Source organism: Chanos chanos, chromosome 4, assembly GCF_902362185.1.
Source record: "Chanos chanos chromosome 4, fChaCha1.1, whole genome shotgun sequence".
Classification (NCBI taxonomy): domain Eukaryota; kingdom Metazoa; phylum Chordata; class Actinopteri; order Gonorynchiformes; family Chanidae; genus Chanos; species Chanos chanos.
The window spans coordinates 52,484,801-52,497,363 of record NC_044498.1 but is presented as its reverse complement, the minus strand read 5'-3'; the positions used below and the strand labels follow the sequence as shown (position 1 = coordinate 52,497,363).

The 12,563-nt window shown below is 43.7% G+C and overlaps 1 protein-coding gene across 1 annotated transcript; it reads right to left on the bottom strand.

Moving 5' to 3' along the window:
- Positions 1-1,055: 1,055 nt before the first annotated feature.
- rel (v-rel avian reticuloendotheliosis viral oncogene homolog) lies at positions 1,056-11,337 on the bottom strand. The gene is made up of 10 exons (XM_030772440.1): positions 11,331-11,337; positions 9,173-9,312; positions 8,801-8,949; positions 8,020-8,111; positions 4,418-4,558; positions 2,921-3,025; positions 2,446-2,661; positions 2,246-2,314; positions 2,040-2,111; positions 1,056-1,948 (listed from the first exon to the last, which is right to left on the bottom strand). Exons 1-10 carry the CDS (start codon positions 11,335-11,337, stop codon positions 1,110-1,112), a joined length of 1,830 nt encoding a protein of 609 aa, XP_030628300.1. The 3' UTR covers positions 1,056-1,109.
- Between the last annotated feature and the right edge of the window lie 1,226 nt (positions 11,338-12,563).

Below are 12,563 nucleotides of genomic sequence, written 5' to 3'. Positions count from 1 at the left end.
TGACTCTTGGTGAGAACAGTTTTTAACATAACTTTGATCAGCTTCAACTTCATTTTTGTGATATTGTATTTCTGACAATATTTTTTACAAAGTTTTTGTTGTTGTTATTATTGTCATTTTTGCTTCTACTGCTGTTGTTGTTATAGAGTAACTATTTATTATTACTATTTTATTAATTTTTAATTATTTTTGAAAGTGCTATTCATAGAATAAAAAGAAAGGATAATTTTCATTTGTTTGCTTGTATCACTATCAGTATTTATGTGTTCACACTACAGCAGTGTTTCTTTACAAATCAATTTCCCATCATTCGCATTTAATATTATTTAATTAAGACATAGATAAAAATACAAAAAAAGTTACAGCAAACAACAGATTCAGTACATTCTAAACACACACAGAAATGTAATGAACACAAGAGCCAAATTAAACTCACAAGTAATTAAAAAACAAGATGCAAAAATCCTCTCTCAAAATTTGGTAAGAAAATATAAAAAGGCTTTGAATGTAATGTAAAAGTTTAATCTTGTTCAAACACAATATTTTGAGAACTCTTGATAGCATACGTGTTTAAAATGACATAGCCATTACACTGGGATCTCTACATCCCAAACAATTTCCACTTTAGGGAATAAAAGTTTCTTGACACACCTGAGAGCTTTTGGGCATGTTCGTATGCCATGTCTCAAATATGATCTTCAAACTCTATATACAGTTCTGCAGACCAGATTCCTCAGCAGGTCTGTCAGTTACAATCTCGCAGGTTGTCACCTGAGAGAGGTCAAACTGGAATGGCTGCTATATTTCAATTATACATATGATCAAAGTAATAAAAAAAAAAAAAATAAAAACAACAACAACAAAAAAAAAACATAAAAAAGAGATACATTCAATTTAAGAAGCAGCCAAGCATACACCACAAGAAAAAGATATTTTTTTTCCAATTTCAATTTTCAGTATATTCCATAACCTTCTCAATGGAGAGAAGGACCATCTGAGTGCCAGCGTCGTCCTGGCACTGAAACACTGAGGGAGATCACAGTCCCGTGGGCAGAGCCCTTCCTCTGGGTCACACTGCTGGTCTTCCTGCTCATATGCAGTGTGCAGCTTCACTCAGGGAAGTATTGATAGAATAAGGGGTCGTATTGGCTGTCTTGACCCATGCCCTCCGCAGCGTAACTGTTGGGTGCCGCTCTCTGGCTTTGCCCGTTGGAGCTGCTGCCCCCTGGCGTCTTCCTGATCTCCAGGCCGCTCATGTTCCCGGCGTCCGAGTTCAGCAGGGCCGTGAAAGACTGAGCACAGTTTGAGGAAGAAGAGCAGGATGAAGAGAGCATGGCCAGGTTGGAAGGTGTCTCTCCTGGTCCATTCAGCTCCTGTTTCAGATGAAGGTTCGTCTGGGAGCAGTCCACCAGGCTCTGCAGAAACTCCGCCCCATCCCTGTTCTCTCCGTACGAGTACGGGATACACGCCGGGCGCTCGCCTCCTCCGTTCTGCATGCCAGGGGCCTGCTGCTGTTGCCCATAGCCGTACCAAGAGGCCTGGATCCCGACCCCGTCGGCCGTGGGGTCCTTTCTGGGCGCCGGCTGATGGACCTGTTGGCTCTGCTGCTCTGCTTGGGGTTGGTGTGCTGAGGAGCCTTGAGTTTCCAGGCAGGCCAGGTCCCCCATGGACAGGATGGGAAGGCTGTTTCCGCTCTCTCCCTGGCTGGAGATGCCAGAGCTGGGATGTAACCGTTGGAGGCCAGCCCCATTAGTGGTGTCAGCGTTGCCACTGCTTTGGTTGATCATGATGTTTGCCAGGGAGATGGAGGGATTTTGACTTGGCCATCCCTGATTGGCTGACATGGGCATAGGGGATGGGATTGGGTGGGACTGGTAGATGCTGTTGTACACATGCTGTAGGTTTGGTCTCATCAAAGAGCCGCCCAAGTGCTTTTGTAACATCGGCTCTGTGGAGGACAATCACACGCAAGTTCAAAACCATATCAGGATGTACCGGCACTCTGTGCGTAATGTCATCTCAATCCCTCAGCATCTTACCGTGTTTGATCCTCTGGGCCATGATGGAGCTGTGGGGGACTGCCTTGGCTCTGGCCATGCTGCCCATGGCTCCTGGTCCAGACAGAGAGAGAGAACAGCAGACTGCTCTTTAGCACACTGCACTGGAGCGCACCATCACCGCTACAGCTTTAGACAACAGCGTCTGCTAAATCATTCAATGTCTGTGTAAATGTAAGGCACCTTACCGTTAAGGTTGGGGAACGATTTCATTATGTCTTCTCTTTTTCGTTTCTTCTCCTGGCAGCCATAGGGATCTGCACACAACAGATCACACGCTTTAAGAGACTACTCTGATAAATCTGTTTGGGAAATAAAACTGTTGTAGAGTGGCCTTGATAAGGCGGCGGCGGCAGCAGCAGGTGCGTGTGCCGTGTGCCGTTCTCACCTTTGTCGTCAGGCAGGTATCTGAACTCCATGGGTTCGCTGACCTCCTGGTCCGTGGGGCGGCGGAGCTGCATGCGGACGGTTACGGGACTCGTTATGTGCGTGTCGAAGTACGGGGGGGTCCTGAACACGATGGCCACTTGCCTGTGCACGTCGGCCTGTGAGAAAGAACCTTTGGCCTCCCAGGTCTGAGTGAAGAACCGTACCTCAATATCATCTGGTACGAGAGAGGAGGGATGCAGGGGTTGGGGTGAAGGGTGTTAATGAATGAGGGGATTAATGGCATGAAAGAAGAAAGAGTGTGTATGAACAGATGACAGGAGAGAGGGATGCTGATGCATTGCCGTCTCTGACGAGGAACAGGAAAATGGATGAATGAAAAAATGGATTAATGAGAGAAGGTTGGATTTGAGAGGACTGACGGTTCATCGTGAGCCGAGCTCTGTTTTGAGTGTGGCCTGTGATTAAACTCGTACCTTTCTGCACTTTGTCACAGAGGAGAAAGATCTCGTCTCCGCCCCTCACGCTGCCGCTGTTCTTATTGACACGACAGATGCGCAGCTCGGCCGTGTTGGGGGCGCCTGGGAAAACATTTTATTATTATGTTATACATCAACTTAAATTACACATTCAATTTAAACCAATTACATTTTACATTAAAGACCAAGAAAACGCATGTAATTTGGTGTGGTGAGGTCTGTCCTATGATAATTTTATAAAACTGTGGTTTATCAATCACTCCATTATTTCATTTCTGAACAGTTCATTGATCACAGACATTACTTCATCTCTCTGCAACACTCTGCATGTAAAGTGTTTGTTGATGCTCTGACAAACAGGACACCGTCTGGGATGAGTATCGAAGATCAGCTGACAACCCTGTGACTGTCTGTCATTATCAATCAACCCTGTTACTGTCTGTCATTATCAACCAACCCTGTGACTGTCTGTCATTATCAACCAACCCTGTGACTGTCTGTCATTATCAACCAGAGAATCTCTCAGCACAGACTCAGAGACTGAGAACAGGAACAGGAAGAAGGTACTACTCAACACATTGGTCAGGTTTTGGAACGTGAGGGAAGAGTTTGTTCGTTTTTTTTTTTCTTAGATTCAGTTAATGAGGAGAAGCTGTTGAAAATCGCCTGAGAAAATATGGCCCGAAGTCTCCGAACTCAAAGCCAGAGTCCAAAAACAAACCTCTCTCACTTTCCCTTCACCTCGTGACCTGTCTCAGGGACGGACCGGGTGGAGGTGTGTTGGGGGGGGGGGGGGGGTGTGTGGGGGGCTTCCGCTTCATCTTTAGTAGCTCGGTGCGCACAGGATGGGGCCGCACTGACTTCCTGTAACGTGCTGGGTTACAGGACTGCAGTTCTGTGCTAACTGTGTGCTCTAGGCTGCTATCACTACAATAACACTGACTTTTGTGGTTAGTGTATTAAAACCCTGACTGCATCTACATTACAACTAAAGCTACGAGTGCATTATTGCCACGCTGTGTGACGACCGCCACGGCCAACGCTGCCTGTCCTCTCTATCCTGACATCTTAATAAAGATAAACATTAGATATACTGCACACTGAATTAGTCTAGACGCTGAGTTAAGTATCATCACTGAATTAAGTCTAGTCATTGAATTAAGTATAATCACTGCATGAGGTATAATCACTGAATTAAGTCTAGCAACTGAATTAGTTTAGTCACTGAATCAGTATAGTCACTGTATTAGTCAGGCAAGTTGACATGGAAAAAATCACTCACTGACCAACGGAAGCCATTTAATGCCCATTTAAGGGAAAGCGCTTCAATCCTCAATTTGTCCCAACACAGTCCATTAAAACGGGGGACAAGATATTGTGAACAAACCCTCCGATTCATTAACCTTTAACGTTACTTACTTTTAAAATAAAGCTGTGCGTTTGCGGCCAGCAGGAGAGGGGTTTTTTTTGGGGGGGGGGGGACAGAGCACTCACGGTTGTCATAAATGGGGTTGGAGACAATGGGACTGAGGGCAGTGGTGTAGCGTCCTGTTTCGTCCTGCAGGAAGACCTGGAAACACAGACGGACCACGTTCAGGTCGTACTCTTCTGTCTGTAGCAGCTCCTCCCGCGGAACTGCAAGCACAACACCAACATACATCAACCATTTGAGTGTGTGGAAAGAAAACTGAAAACCACAACTTCAGCCCCACAAATTACCCTCTGTTAGGAGAGAGAGAGAGAGAGAGAGAGAGAGAGAGAGACAGAGGGTGAAATGAGGGAACAAATGATGGGTGAGAGAGAGAGAGAGAGAGAGAGGAAACAAAAAGAGGAAGAGACAGAAAGAGAACAAATAGAATAAAGACATGAAAATAGATGTGCTGTGGAACATTAAACCGACAGAGCACGAAGTGAGAACTTCACTTTCATTACGTCTCGAAAAACCAAAAAAGAACCAACAAAAAACAGAGAATATCTGATCAGTACAGACAGCACCACATCACAATACATTCTTAGGCATCACAAAATGCTGTCACTTTCTGCGGGTGCACACACACACACACACACACACACACACACACACACACACACACACATATATGCAAATTCACTCACAGTTTTAAATGAGGAGACACACACACACACCCACCCACACATGAGAATGAAGATATTTCTGAGTGTGTGGGCATCAGCCCACTCTCTCTCTCTCTCTCTCTCTTTCTTTCTATCAGACTGTGTCTCCACTGTGTTCACACCAAGGCCATCCCGCCCACGGCTGTGACGCTGCTGCTGCTGCTGCAGGCCTGAGGTCAGGGCTGCTGGAAAGACTGCAGAGAGCTCAGACTCAGGCCGAGAAGCGAGAGCATCCGGGGGCCAATGACGACTCTGTAATGAGGGGGTGGGCAACCTGACGCAGGGCCCAGCCTCTGCCCAAACCACAACCACCACAGAGGGGAAAAGTGAGGGGAGCAGACAGCAGGAGAGGGAGACACGCTACGGCAGAGCTGGTGAAATGGTGATTTGGTACTGAGGGAGAGTTAAATAGTGCTAGTGAAAGGTTGGTTTTACATGTGGACGTGTACAGAGAGAGTTCATGCGTGAAAAAGCTGAGTGGGTGTTGAAGACAGCAAGCAGCTGCAGTGTTAGATTGGCTGAGACAAGGGGGGGGGGGGGAGAGAGAGAGAGAGAGATGTGGGGACAGCAGAAGCAGGTGGGTGATGAGGGTTTGTGTGGGTGTATAGCAGATGAAATGCAGGAGGAAAGATTGTGTGTGTGTGTGTGTGTGTGTGTGTGTGTGTGTGTGTGTGAGTGTGTGAGAGAGACAGAGAGAGAGAGACAGAGAGAGAGAGACAGAGAGAGAGAGACAGAGAGAGAGAGAGAGAGACAGAGAGAGAGAGAAAGTGAGAAACGGATGGTACCCATGGTTGCACCCCAGCCCCTGTAGTCATCTCTAACCACCTGTGCTCCTGCACCTCTCCCTCTCGATGACATTTGACACGGAGCATACAACCCCCTCACGTCCCACTGTGGGTCCCGCTGTGGGTCAGACCGCCCTACCATCACGGCAAAGATTCTGCTTACAAAGCAGCTTCTGCACCTCCGAAGCAGTGCCTTTATTAAAGACTGTTCCTTTACCAAAGACTGCTCCTTTATTAAAGACTGTTCTTTTACTAAAGACTGTTTCTTTATTAAAGACTGTTCTTTTACTAAAGACTGTTTCTTTATTAAAGACTGTTCTTTTACTAAAGACTGCTCCTTTATTAAAGACTGATCTCCCCCAGGCAGTGCCTTTATTAAAGACTGATCTCCCCCAGGCAGTGCCTTTATTAAAGACTGTTCCTTTACTAAAGACTGCTCCTTTATTAAAGACTGTTCTTTTACTAAAGACTGTTTCTTTATTAAAGACTGTTCTTTTACTAAAGACTGCTCCTTTATTAAAGACTGATCTCCCCCAGGCAGTGCCTTTATTAAAGACTGATCTCCCCCAGGCAGTGCCTTTATTAAAGACTGTTCCTTTACTAAAGACTGCTCCTTTATTAAAGACTGTTCTTTTACTAAAGACTGTTTCTTTATTAAAGACTGTTCTTTTACTAAAGACTGCTCCTTTATTAAAGACTGATCTCCCCCAGGCAGTGCCTTTATTAAAGACTGATCTCCCCCAGGCAGTGCCTTTATTAAAGACTGTTCCTTTACTAAAGACTGCTCCTTTATTAAAGACTGTTCTTTTACTAAAGACTGTTTCTTTATTAAAGACTGTTCTTTTACTAAAGACTGCTCCTTTATTAAAGACTGATCTCCCCCAGGCAGTGCCTTTATTAAAGACTGATCTCCCCCAGGCAGTGCCTTTATTAAAGACTGTTCCTTTACCAAAGACTGCTCCTTTATTAAAGACTGTTCTTTTACTAAAGACTGTTTCTTTATTAAAGACTGTTCTTTTACTAAAGACTGCTCCTTTATTAAAGACTGATCTCCCCCAGGCAGTGCCTTTATTAAAGACTGTTCCTTTACTAAAGACTGTTCTCAGTTCTCCCCCTACATCTCAACAAAGCTTTTTTTAAACCCTGGATCTCTCCCTGCCGTGGTGATCCTGAAATCATCCTTGGCAATTCAATATGTGTTGGTAACAACATCACTAATATCAAAACCATGTTTAGGGTTACTGTTACCATGACAGCAGCAAACAACATGAGTAGTTCATTCAGAAATGGATACCTACAGTAAACTACTACAACATACTGAAGGTGCTGTGTTTTCTGACTGCTATACGTGACTGTTGATAAAAAGAAAAAGCCTGATTTGGTTTGAGGAAGCCAAATGGTGGGACAGACTCTGTGACTTTGGGCAGCTTCAAACAGGAGAAGTGAGACTGGTCTGAATGGTGCTGCTTAGACTGAGCAGGTGGAGGCAGTGTCTGTGAAAAACGTGTGGACCACCCCGTCTACTCCTCTCCTCACTAACCGTCTACTGCACGTCTCTGGAGGGACGGGGGGAGAGTGACAAACTACCCCCAGTTTGCTACACACAAGAGACACCAGTAAGACTGACCCTGAGGCTAGTAAGACTGACCGTGAGGCCAGTTAGACTGAACTGGAGAAGGTTTTGAGTTTGTTAAAGTCTCTGTTTAACTGCTTTTAAACAACACAACAGAAAAAAAAGCCTCAACCCAGAAAAAAATGGAGGAATTTGTGGCTTATACTTCCTGTTAGGAAGGACAACGGAGCTCTTTTTGTTTGTTTTTTTGTAAGAAGAGTTTCTCCTATTGGTTTAAATCAATTCCTCTTGGTCACTTGAGCCATAATACCACAGCAGGTTGTGCAACCATGTTGCTAAAAAACGAGAAGAAGTGACACTGCTTTGGTCAGATTGAAACCGACAAAGTTCTAGTCACTTCAGCAGAGGAGAGCAGCTCCCTGTCTGGGCCCCATGAGCTCATACACATCCATTCATGTTAGACGAACGGAACTGACCTGATTCAAAGGGTAAAGAGTAACTGGTGTGTCTAAACACGCACGTACGCATGCACACACACACACACACACACACACACACAGAGTTAGGGATACGACATAGCAGGAGGAAACTAGCGCTGTTCTCACCGTTGAAGGGGTTGATGCCTCTGGTTATACTCTGCATGATGGCATCTCTGACCTCTCTGCGTCTCACACACTGGATACCGAGGTTCTGGAAACTTCAGGGGGAAATAAATGCAGTTAAATGAAACTCTCAGCATTATAATGTAGTTGGTCCAAACTCTCATACTTAACCTTCAACCTTTTACTGAACACTTACTCTGAATTCTGAGCTTTTGCTCCTAACATTTACTCTGAACTCTGAGCTTTTACTCTGAACATTCACTCATTCACTCTGAGCATTTTCTCTGACAGTTTAGCAAAGTTATCATGAATCCTAAGACTCAGAATGAACTGTGGTATCCAGGCTTTCGTACTTAGTTAACAGGAACCTACAGTTTCAGTCTGAGAGAAAAAAACTCTCAAGTTTTACACACAAAGCAGCTTAAAACAGAAAATACAGGAGTGAAGGCCAAAGGTAGCTAGATGGATGATGGATAGATATTTGGATGAACAGATGAATGAATGGGAGCAGAAAAAAAGGATGGATAGGCAGGCTAATTTAAAAAGTAGCTTTTCTGAGGCCCGCTTACGCTGTAACTGGTATCCACCTTAGCACGAATTTCACACATTAGGGGAATTCCCTCATGTTGTGTATGTGTGTGTGTGTGTGTGAGTGTGTGTGTGTGCGCATGTGTGTAAAAGTTTTAATTTTTGATGCAAAGCCTGACTGGATCATAGTACAATAAGACGCATTTAAAATATTGACATTAGTTAATATGAGTTTTTACTGATGGCAGGTACTTACGCAATGACTCTTCTCTCTGGTCCAAATTCTGCCTCATAGTACCCATCCTTACAGTCTTTCCCCACCAGGTCATGTGGGTGTGGTCTATACGGCTCATTTTTGGTCACCAGGGAAACACGCACTTTCCCTTTACCGCAGTAATTCAGAATCTAAGAGGAAACCCATACGTATGGTAATAAAGAGGCGATCTGGTTATGGCACTTTATTTCCCTACATCAGAATCTTATACCTCCATTTCTCTTGATAGCATGCAAACATAGTAATATTTTCCACATTTTAACACATATAATGCAGTATAGCTGAGTAGATGATATAGCTCCACAGAAGGCATGTAGTAAAAACAGTGGGTCGGTGTTGCGGGGCGTAGTTCACCTGTATGCTGGGATAGGTCCTATTGTTGTCAGAACTTCTCTCTCCTGGTATGGAACCAGCAGAACGACCCTCACACTTATACCTGAAGCGCATGCCTCTTTGCTTGGGCTGCTCAAAAATCTGAACACAGGGTTCAGCCACTAAAAAGAGAGAGAGACAGAGAGAGAGAGAGACTCTCACACTGTGTACACTAACCAAGTACAAAGCATAGAACATGTCAAGAACAGACGCCTAAAAGACCAAGCTGTGTTATAGACAGGGTACCTCCACACTTTGGCCCAGTATCACGGGACAGTTAACCTGGGTCAAGCGATCACACGTTACAAAAGGCTGAGCAGTGATTGAGATGATATGTCGTGAGAAAGACATCTGAAGTTTCCAGGCAGTGATGAGAGATCCAGGACACAGAGGGCCACAGAGAGAAGCAGCTGTGTGCCACAGCGTCGGAATCTGACCTGAACCTAACCACAGACAACGCAATCTGACTCGTCTGACATTCCCCCTGCTACACCTGCACATGCCCTCCAACTCACTGCCGCTACCCTGGCCCGCAATCAGAGCATGCACATCTGCATCTGCTCACACACCTGCACACAGCCAGCTGCACTGCTCACAAAAGTCTGAGAATTACTGTAAGTGCGTCAACATTGTTAGCACACACACACACACACACACACACACACACAGTTCATTATGTGGCTTCTACCTTTCACCACATCAAACTCAGAAGCTCATTGAGACAGTGGATCAATAAGAGCAAGAACACAGACATGCTCAGTCCAACTGAGTTTTCTTTTGTGTACGCACATTTACATGAGGTTGTATCCAAAGTAATGATTAGAAAACTACAACTACACTACTCTTGACTGAGACAGACCTCTGTTTTCCCATCATGCAACATGTGCAGCTCAATTTCAAGCATAATGCTGATAAGAGAGAGGAGAAGAGAAGAGCCAGTCCCACTGCTCTGTGCCCTCTCAGGAAGTGACTTTTCTGGTCAAACTAACAGAGTGTCTCTTTGCAAACTCAACAGAAAGCCCTAACAGTAGGGGAAGTAACCAAATATGAGGGTAGGAAAACTGCACAGTCCAACAATTTCACACCAGTGAGAGACATTCAAATCAGTTCTGTAAATAGGCAGATTTTATGAACCATCTTCCCAACTGTTGGAAACATGTAACTTGTACAGACAGGAAAATCTGTAATGATCAGAAAGGGAGTGTCTTTTACTTACTGAGGTGGATATCCTGCAGTGAAACTGTGCAACGAAAAACACATATACACATATAATTAATATAAAAAATCAACACATCGATTAAGAGACGAAGGCTCATACTTCAACAGATTCGGCCGGGTTAAATAGCGTTAAAACCATAAATCAAACGGACCAACTCAGAAACATGGGTGAACAACAGAGGCTAGTCTCTGATTTTATCAACCCTTCACGCTCTCAGTCCATCTAAACAAGTTCCTCATTTTGACAGGGAGTTTGATATCACGATTATTCAACCGCCCAGAAATTCGACAGAAGTAAACCCCTATAGACTACAACAGTGACGTAATAGTATTACAGGTTACGTTCTTCAAATTGCCAGAGGCGTAAAGATATTATGCATTGAAAAGATGCTTTTTTTTTTTTTTTATAAATATGTACTTTGTCGTGTTCATCTACGAACAACCTACTCTTTTTCCCCTTCCCTATCCGTTATGTGCGGTATTAAGAGAAGTGAAACAAGGAACAATCGCCATTCTATTTGTTTCACACAAAAAATATACGAAGCACAAGACAAACAGCAGTGAAAGTAAAGCGCGAGACTGACTGTAACAATATTTCTGTCTTTCATTTTTGTACAGAATCTAAACTGAAATTACAAAGAATAATCGTACAAGTACACATACTTCAAGTTTAAAATCCTGAAACATTGCTGTTAGTCTATTAATACGCTGTTTTAACAATTCAAACAGTTTAGCATATTTTTAAAGGATGTTAATGTGTAAATTTACAGTCTTGGTATTCAGAATAATTTAAAGGGTTCAGAGACTTCACTAGTTCAGTGAAGCTGTACAGTGTGATCGTTATTGCTGTATTAAGACCAGAAGCACGAAAGTTCTTACAAGATCGTCAAATAAAAAAAAGAAAAAAAAAACCAAAACTCACCATCCATTTTGCTATCTCTCCCGTCACAGATGCAACGCTGGGCTTAGATCTCGGCTGAATGAAAGAATACAGAAGGTTCAATACCTTTAACCTGCGAGAGAGACAAGTTTTGGAATTCCCCACTAACTCCGCCCCATTTGGTTAATGTGGACAGAGCGGGCCAATCAAAAACAGCATATGGTGCTGTGGAGGCATGAAATGATCTCTACACAGTTAAATTGCATTCAGCTCCATGAGTACAAAAATGTCACTGAAAAGTAGAATATAGTCGTGTAAAATCATTCTAAGCTCTTTGTATGTTCAGACAATTCGTGAAAATGATGGTAGGCTATTTTGCAAGACAGATTTCATATCGATCAACCACAGTGAGAGAGTAACCCAGACTAACACTGTAGTTTTAATAGTGAAGTTAACAATGGACGTTAGTTTACGGGCCGTACTTCGTTACGTCGAGATTTCGTACAGGACATTAGCAACAGTTCATATTATATAAAGCAAACTACTGAACTTGCCTGGACTGAGAAAATACGAAATGCTGTGTGTTCTACTTTACACGCACTGTACTGTAAGGCAAACCAATGCATATCGTATTTCATGACACGAAAGTTGATGCTGACAGACCAACCAGAGGTGTTGGTTATTATTTATGAAAAACGTCACTCACCACAATATTTGGAGAGAAAGCAGTACATTGTATCTTATTTACACACAAACAGCTTCGTAAATTTCGTTGTCAATTTATGTTGGGGTAATCCCCTCGCGACGTCGTACGCCTACACTAGGGAGTGGGAATCTCCCAAGCAGTAGGAACGAGGAAGTTTGTCTAGTACAAGAAAACAAACCGAATTAAATCAAGTTTACTCTCTCCAGTCTTCTGAAATGTTGTTTTACTCTTTCACACAAACATAAGAGCGTTAAAAAGAAAAGCGTCTAAATCTAAAGCCACTAAATTCGATGACAAAGTTGCGTGAAATGCAGTTGCGGTTGTGTAGGCACACAACGGCCGACGTATAGCGGGTGTATACAGTCGGTTTCAATTACTTAATTAATACGTCAGTAGGTGTAACGCTTTCCAATGGATGGAGCACACTGCTGCATAGGGAAGACAGCCAAGTTCACCTTTCCCTTAGATCTCTCCTTTCCTTCCTCCCGCTCACAGAACCGTTCACATCACGAGCTCCACGACACGTAAGAAAGAGCAAAAACCACGCGCCGCATTCAAATACTGATGCT

Bases quoted from the DNA above. Each gene is read 5' to 3' on its own strand.
- rel (XM_030772440.1), bottom strand. The intron at 8,112-8,800 runs GTAAGTACCTGC...TTCCCCCTGAAG, and splicing joins CCAGAGAGAAGAGTCATTGC to TTTCCAGAACCTCGGTATCC. The intron at 1,949-2,039 runs GTAAGATGCTGA...TGTCCTCCACAG, and splicing joins GGCCCAGAGGATCAAACACG to AGCCGATGTTACAAAAGCAC.